Source organism: Coregonus lavaretus (assembly GCF_964263955.1).
Source record: "Coregonus lavaretus genome assembly, chromosome: 14".
NCBI classification, from domain to species: Eukaryota; Metazoa; Chordata; class Actinopteri; order Salmoniformes; family Salmonidae; genus Coregonus; species Coregonus lavaretus.
Window position 1 is genome coordinate 46,742,667 of NC_140001.1, and position 9,113 is coordinate 46,751,779.

The 9,113-nt window shown below is 42.8% G+C and overlaps 1 protein-coding gene across 1 annotated transcript in view; it reads right to left on the bottom strand.

Annotated features, from left to right (window-relative positions):
- adam9a (ADAM metallopeptidase domain 9a) overlaps positions 1-1,830 on the bottom strand; it is a 95,848-nt gene extending 94,018 nt beyond the window's left edge. The window contains exon 1 of the mRNA XM_084176793.1: positions 1,420-1,830. Coding sequence (XP_084032919.1) covers positions 1,420-1,504 — 85 coding nt within the window. The 5' untranslated portion in view covers positions 1,505-1,830. The remainder of the gene's footprint in view (positions 1-1,419) is intronic.
- Positions 1,831-9,113: the final 7,283 nt, after the last annotated feature.

The following is a 9,113-nucleotide window of genomic DNA, read 5'->3' on the forward strand; positions in this document are numbered from 1 at the left end:
AGGTCAATAGTGTGCAACTGCAGCCCGCAATTCGGGGTGTTCCTACATGTGGGCATTCACGTCCCCCTCGATCCTCCCATTGGTTCCTTCATGAACACCCCCCTCGAGCACGACATCTTCATGCTTGTGTGACACTTTTGAATGTAGGTCAAGAGGGAAATAAAAGTATTATCTGAGTTTTTTTTTTTTCACCACCTGTTGTGTAACGGAGTCCTCTTTGCTAGCTAGCGGGAGCGATACCGGTAGACAGTGTCCTTCGCTCCCGCCTGCCCTCACCATCAATAACAGGACTACGGGAAAACAGTGCATGACAGGCGGGGGCGAAGGAGACTGTCTACCGGTCGTCCCACTACCTCCCGCTAGTACAGCAGGCAGGGGGCTGGAGCGACACAGTGTGCTAGCTTGATAGTTAACTAGCATACAGTGTTGCCCCCCGCCTGCTGTGTACCTGAGAAAACCGTTGCCGACAGGCAGGGGACAAGGACACGTCTGTCGCCCCCACTTACCGCTAGCTACTCCAGTACTCCAGTACACAGGGGCAACACCATGTACTTGCAACACCGTGTGCTAGCTAGCTTGCTAGTTAGCAGTACTAGCACACAGTGTCGCCCTCGCCTCCACCTCTGGTGTACTGGAGTCCTCCTTAGGAGTAGCTGGCTAAACTAGCACACACTGTCCTTCGCTCCCGTCTGCCGAACACCTGCCCTCGCCATCTTTAACAGAACTGTGGGAAAACAGTGCCCGACAGGCGGGGGTGAAGGACACTAGGTGAGCCGACTAGGTGAAACATCTGTCGATGTGCCCTTGAGCAAGGCACTTAACCCTAATTGCTCCTGTAAGTCGCTCTGGATAAGAACGTCTGCTTAATTACTAAAATATAATGTAAAATGTAGCTACCGTTGTCGCCCCACCTGTTCTTCTGTGAGGTTTATCAGCGGTTAGCATCCAATGTTATGGTGCATTAGCGCCATCTATTGTAGTGGAGCGCCCCTGTACTGGAGTCATAGCTGAAAAATTGACCAATAGAAGTATAAAGAGGGGTTCCTGCAGATGCAGGAATGCCCACATGAAGGAACGCCACGAATTGCGGGCTGCAGTTGCACCCTTCTCATGTAGTCAGACAAATTCTAGAATCCCTCTTGCGACATAGTAGCGGTCGTTCCCACAGCCACAAAGTAATAAACCACGACCATTTCTCCTCTTAAAATTGGATTTTAAACCTAACCCTCACAGTTAACCTTATACCTAACCTTAAATTAAGACCCAAAAGCAACATTTTATTTTATACATGAATTTTTACGATATTGACCATTTGGACTTTGTGGCTGTGTTATCGACTGGAAACCTAGAATAGCCGAGAAGGAAAGCCGCTCGAGCTATGTTGTAGCCGTAGTTCGCTATAATGTAATGTTTACTCACCCTCGCTGCAGTCGCCAAGCCCATTGAGTAAAGCGATGACACAAATTGCTTTAAAGCACGGATGGGACAATAATGGCATACCCATGTTTATCAAATTGTCAACAAAAGATCATATAGGGACAAGTCTCTTCTTCTTATCCATGCGTTGCCTTCCAAGCAATTACGAAGTGCCGTCTCCACATTCTGTAAAAAGCCTTATGACAATTACCTTGCCATATTGTAACAACTATTGCTAGCTCACCAACAAGCAACTGCTTTACCGCTCCTGGCTTAGGCTCTTTTCAGACGGTCGATCTACCCGGTTCGCATGATCAGTGACTATAATGGTGATTCACTAATCTTTTTTAATCGAGTTTCGTTTTAGATCAAACGAGTCCTTATGGCATATCCAGTGAACCCGACGAGAATGGATAAAACAGCGCATGCGTGTTGAGGCATCAGACTGTAGCGCGGTCGTCAGTAGTTGCCAGAAAGTCATATACCCCTCCCATTTGTTCAATTTCTCTTCTTAAAATGTGATTTTAAACCTAACCACACTGCTAAACGGATGCCTAAACCTAACCTCAAATGAAGACCAAAAAGCAAATTAGTTTTTTCATGATTTTTTACGAGATCCAATTTTGACTTTGTGGCTGTGCTATCTAGTGAAAACCCTGTAGCACGTACGGACGTAACCCTTTGCTGCGTCTGTTCTGTTACACATACCAAAAATAAAATAGGTAGTCTGTCAGTTGCATGCACTAAATTATGCAGTCCTACATGCATATATAGTGCATAATATAACGTTACGAAGAGCACACATTTAGAGAACCATGTGTTATTACAGGGCTAGGTAACCGTGGTCCTGGAGTTCCGCTGGCACTTCATGTTTTTGATGTAACCAACCTGAAAGACCAGGTGTGCTGAATTTAGCCAATTACAGAACAGCTCAATTAGCTCAGTTTGTCTGGTGTGTTGCTTAGTTGGAAGAAAACTCTGCTATACCTGCGGCACTCCAGGAACAGGGTTGCCTACCCCAGCAATATCTCCGTTTTTAGTAGGACCAGTTCTTTCTTACTTGTCCCTTGAGCTCAGCCAATGGCTGAGCAGAGCAGATGTCCGAGACATTTTGTGATTCTCCTGCCGGTTTCCACTAAATAACACAGCCACAAAGTCAGATTCTACAAATCAAAATTGTCTTCATAAATTTGCTTTTTGGTAAGGTTTAAAATCAGATTTTAAGAAGATCCCCTTGGAAGCACATACACATTTCTGCTTTGGTGTCATTTTGATGTCCTTTACAACTTTAGCTGCGCAGTGGTCTAAGGCAATGCATCTCAGTGCTTCAGGCGTCACTACAGACCCCCTGGTTCGATTCAAGGCTGTATCACAACAGGTCGTGATTGGGAGTCCCATAGGGCGGTGCACAATTGGCCCAGCGTCGTCCGGGTTTGGCCGTCATTGTAAATAAGAATTTGTTCTTAACTGACTTGCCTAGTTAAATAAAGGTAAAATAAAAAAAATTATGAGACATAAACCAACCTAGATAACCCTTCAGCTTTGGACAATAAAACACGACCATATAACCATCTCAGTAACCAGAGGTTAAATTTCTGTCTTTTCTCAATTGAGTAACACAGTATGAGTTATAATACCCATAAAAACTATCGGTAAAACCTGGAAATGGTTCCAATCGTTTTTTCACAACACATTTTTCCGTCTGGGATTTTAGAACTACTTCATAGGCACTGGTAGCCTATTCGTGGGTTCTTTTTCAAAGCCTATGTCAGATGCTCCAGTGGGTAATTGGCTCCAATGAGTCTAATTTGCTCAATATTAAGAGTTGAGAAAAAAAAGCACACATTATTACAGATAATATATCATCCCCTTTTCTACCGTAGGTATGTAATTCAAAATTTGCTTATTCTGTTGTTGCTAGAAATATTAATAAATAACTAAATTATCCACATATATACAGTACATTCGGAAAGTATACAGAACCATTGACTTCAAATAAATATGTATGTTTTCTCAACAATCTACACACAATACCCAACAATGAAAAAATTAAAACAGGTTTTTTTATTTGTTTGCAAATTTATTAAAAATAAAAACAGAAATTCCTTATTTCCATAAGTATTCAGAACCTTTGCTATGAGACTCTAAATTGAGCTCCGGTGCATCCTGTTTCCATTGATCATCCTTGAGATGTTTCTACAACTTGATTGGAGTCCACCTGTGGTAAATTAAATTGATTGGACATGATTTCTATATAAGGTCCCACAGTTGACAGTGCATGTCAGAGCAAAAACCAAGCCATGAGGTCGAAGGAATTGTCCATAGAGCCCTGAGACAGGATTGTGTCGAGGCACATTTCTGGGGAAGGGTACCAAAACATTTCAGCAGCATTGAAGGTCCCCAAGAACACAGTGGCCTCCATCATTCTTGAATGTAAGAACTTTGGAACCACCAATACTCTTCCTAGAGCTGGCCGCCTGGCCACACTGAGCAATCAGGGGAGAAGGGCCTTGGTCAGGGAGGTGACCAAGAACCCGATGGTCACTCTGACAGAGCTCCAGAGTTCCTCTGTGGAGATGGGAGAACCTTCCAGAAGGACAACCATCTCTGCAGCACTCCACCAATCAGGCCTCTATGGTAGAGTGGCCAGACAGAAGCCACTCCTCAGTAAAAGGCACATGACAGCCCACTTGGAGTTTACCAAAAGGTACCTAACTCGGAGACCATGAGAAACAAGATTCTCTGGTTTGCTGAAACCAAGAATGTACTTTTTGGCCTGAACGCCAAGCGTCACGTCTAGAGGAAACCTGGCACCATTCCTACAGTGAAGCATGGTGGTGGCAGCATCATGCTGTGGGGATGTTTTTCAGCGGCAGGGACTGGGAGACTAGCACACAGCAAAGACCATGCAGGAGTGGCTTCGGGACAAGTCTCTGAATGTCCTTGAGTGGCCCAGCCAGAACCCGGACTTGAACCCAATCTAACATCTCTGGAGAGACCTGAAAATAGCTGTGCAGCGACACTCCCCCACCAACCTGACAGAGCTTGAGAGGATCTGCAGAGAAGAATGGGAGAAACTCCCCAAATACAGGTGTGCCAAGCTTGTGGCGTCATACCCAAGAAGACTCAAGGCTGTAATCGCTGCCAAAGCTGCTTCAACAAAGTACTGAGTAAAGGGTCTGAATACTTATGTAAATGTGATATTTCTGTTTTTGAAGAAAAGGCAAAATGTCTAAACCTGTTTTTGCTTTGTCATTACGTGGTATTGTGTGTAGATTGAGGATTTTTTCCCTTCCATTTTAGAATAAGAATGTAAAGTAACAATGTGGAAAAAGTAAAAGGATCTGAATACTTTCTGAATGCACTGCATACACACATATGTATATATATATATATATACATACAGTACTGGTCAAAAGTTTGGACACACCTACTCATTCCAGGGTTTTTCTTTATTTTTACAATTTTCTACATTGTAGAATAATAGTGAAGACATCTATGAAATCACACATATGGAATCATGTTGTAACCAAAAAAGTGTTAAACAAATCAAAATATATTTGAGATTCTTCAAAGTAGCCACCCTTCGCCTTGATGACAGCTTTGCACACTCTTGGCATTCTCTCAACCAGCTTCACCTGGAATGCTTTTCCAACAGTGTTGGAGTTCCCACATATGCTGAGCACTTGTTGGCTGCTTTACCTTCACTCTGCGGTCCGACTCATCCCAAACCATCTCAATTTGGTTGAGGTCGGGGGGTTGTGGAGGCCAGGTCATCCGATGCAGCACTTATCACTCTCGTTCTTGGTAAAATAGCCCTTACACAGCCTGTAGGTGTGTAAGGGCCCTTACACACCCTCTCCACTGAATAGCAGGCTAGTGATGGCTTTGCAACGCAGTTAGCCACTGATTCCTTCCAAACCACTAATTGTTGTAATTGCCATTTCCAACTTGTTGTGTAATGTTTATGTCCAATGGCCAATGAGCATCGATACGTTTTTATCTATAATTGATCTTCATATGACAAGGATTGAAAAGGATTTGCCAGTAGATTGTCGAATTGATTCATGATGACGACTTGTCTAGCTTGCTAGCTAAGATTTTAAAAGTATGATGTTCACATGATCAGTCAAATCAAAGCTACGGTATATACAATGAGGTTTGACGTCATTCTATCTGTGGCCAATGACCTTGAGCCTTCTTGGATGGGCACTTCTAATGTAACTCTATGGCAGCACCCAATAGGCTTGAATTGTGGTGACGTAGTGCCCCTATGAGTGACAGAACACTGAGCCAATCACGGCGCAACTAGAGAACATTACCAACCCCTACCCTCTGTATTTTCCGCCGGCTGCCCCACCACCACAGAAAGCACTGAGCTAGGCTGAAACACCTGCATTTTGGAACTGCCTTATTTAAGATGGCTAAAAAGAGACCGACTTTTTATGCGGCTCTGCCCCACCTGCCCTGAATGACGGGTCGCCACTGATGGTATGTACTTCGAAGGTATAGAATGGCACTGCAATGCATACATTTAATGTCGGAATGGAAATTATAGTAATGACACACCAGTGAATGAGTGATGTAAAGTTTTGTATTTGTACAAACGTAATGAGTAAGAAGTGTTTGTTAGCATGAAATGTTTGCATGATAGGCCTATAAGACATTGAGTAGCCTAACTAAAGTCATAGAACTGCATCATAAATGACTGGGTGACAGGCAGCATAAGGGCTGAAAGAGGCAGTACAGAAAGTACTTTTACTGGATTAAACTATGGGAAACCCACACAGTTTTCTTATGCAAGAACTACTAGCATAGTAATCAAACGTGCTTCAATATCTTTATATTGTTACCAATTTCACATTTATTCTGAATGATGATGGGAATTAAGAATATATAGCTTACTTTTTACCAAAGCCAGCACTCTAACATCTTTCTGTAGGGGTCAGGGCTCAAAATGAAAACCTGCCTTTCAGGAGAATTCTTTGGTGAAAGAAGATGATCAATATATATTAGATGTTAAAAAGTGGTATCAGGCAACATTATTTGAGTGACAGAGAGAGTTAAACACGAGGAGCCATGTTGAGAAGGCATCCCTTACTATAGATAATAGCCCATGTCCACTGTCTACTTTACTAGGGGCCTTAGTGACTCATAGATAGTGTCTTCAAAGTGAAACACAATGTCAAACAAAAAGCTCTAGGTCATTTAATGAGGTATTAATTTTGTTATTTATCAATGCCAACAAATGATCCTGTTGGTAAACGATGTCTTAGTGCCAGCATGACCTAGTGACATACACTATATATACAAAAGTATGTGGACACCCCTTCAAATTAGTGGATTCGGCTACTTCAGCCATACCCGTTGCTGACAGGTGTATAAAATTGAGCACACAGCCATGCAATCTCCATAGACAAACATTGGCAGTAGAATGGCCTTACTGAAGAGCTCAGTGACTTTCAACGTGGCACCGTCAGTTTGACAAATTTCTGCCCTGCTAGAGCTTCCCCGGTCAACTGTAAGTGCTGTTATTGTGAAGTGGAAATGTCAAGGAGCAATAACGGCTCAGCCGCGAAGTGGTAGGCCACACAAGCTCACAGACCGCCGAGTGCTGTAGCGCGTAAAAATCGTCTGTTTTACATTTTACATTTTTAGTCATTTAGCAGACGCTCCTATCCAGAGCGACTTACAGTTAGCACATACATTATTTTATCGAACCCACAACCCTGGCGTTGCAAATGCCATGCTCTACCAACTGAGCTACATCCCCTGCCGGCCATTCCCTCCCCTACCCTGGACGACGCTGGGCCAATTGTGCGCCGCCCCATGGGTCTCCCGGTCGCGGCCGGCTACGACAGAGCCTGGATTCGAACCAGGATCTCTAGTGGCACAGCTAGCACTGCGATGCAGTGCCTTAGACCACTGCGCCACTCGGGAGACTTTTACAGGTGCATACTAGACGATGCACCCTGCATAAAGCAAGCTCAGCCCTATTTGTTATATTGTCAAATTGCAGTTGTTGTGTCTGTGTAAGGGAACCCCCCTTACACAGACACAACAAGTTGGAAAAACTCATAGCTCACTGAGTGTTTTACAATGTTATGGTTCGAAAACTGTCCAATAGAGATTTAAATGTCCTTTCACTATTTACAGGAGTTCAGCTATCCAGAATCAGAATCATGCTACAATGAGTATATGTCACTGGTCATCCCCAAAGCCAACACCTCCTTTGGCCGCCATTCCTTCCAGTTCTCTGCTGCCAATGACTGGAACGAATTGCAAAAATCACTGAAGCTGGAGACACTTATCTCCCTCACTAACTTTAAGCATCAGTTGTCAGAGCACCTTACCGATCACTGCACCTGTACACAGCCCATCTGAAATTAGCCCACCCAACTACCTCATCCCCATATTGTTATTTATTTTGCTAATTTGCACCCCAGTATCTCTATTTGCACATCATCTCTTGCACATCTATCATTCCAGTGTTAATACTAATTGCAATTATTTTGCACTATAGCCTATTTATTGCCTTACACTCCATAACTTGCTACATTTGCACACACTGTATATATATTTTCTGTTGTATTTTTGACTTTATGTTTTGTTTTACCCCATATGTAACTCTGTGTTGTTGTTTTTAAATCGCACTGCTTTGCTTTATCTTGGCGAGGTCGCAGTTGTAAATGAGAACTTGTTCTCAACTGGCTTACCTGGTTAAATAAAAAAATAAAAAAAATACAATGAGGCTGAACAAGACTTGTTCCACTGCACCAGGGTACAGAGAGGGATGACACATTCACTCGCCATATTCACTGAGTCATTCCATGTTTGCTTCATGCATTATCATCATGTAAAATAAAGTTAATTTTAAACGTGCTCGGTTTTCTTTACCTTTACATTAGTAAATGTTGCATTAAATAGACATTTTTGGTTGACTTGATGAAAGATTATTCTTATCTCTTTTGGTTTTGTTGGTCATACTTGCTGTAGTCCGATCTTTTTGGGCCAGACTATGATCCATTTTTTTATGTTTAGGGTACTTGATGTGCATGCATTGGCAAAATTAGGGTGCAGGGAGGAAACTTGCTAGAAGTGAACATGGTAGGACAGTAGGAGCCAACTAGAATGCATGGATGATTAACATCATTGCCATACTATGTAAACAGGAACTCCAAGAAGGAAAATTGATAACTTCATTGGGGTAAGGAAATGTTCAGCCTATAATTAGCTAACTAGTTAATTTATAACACAAACATACATTTGATTAGCTAGCCGATTTCGAGTTGATAACAAGCAACCTAAAGTTATTAGCTGGCTGGCTTTCTAATGGCCGAACCATGCTAGCTAACGTTAGATGCTACTTGCTAGCCACAAGATTGTAACGTTTCACAGGTTGCAGTTGTCTAATATGTTACTCCTTTTAGTGTAGAAGGGTTGTTATAACGCTTTGAAAACGTGTGTGATGATTTATGCGTCCTATGCATGATGTTAGCGCAAACGATATCCAAACTCCGAAGGTTTGTGATAGCAAGCTACTGTGTGTTTGGTTATCCCGGAAGGGCTTGCTGGGGCGGTCCTTTGTAAAACAATAGATCATGATTCGTTCAATTCGAAACGGGAATATCCAACCAGTGTAGGGTGCCGCCTTGAATTCTGAGGGCACAGACCCAATATTATCGTAGTGTCTAGCA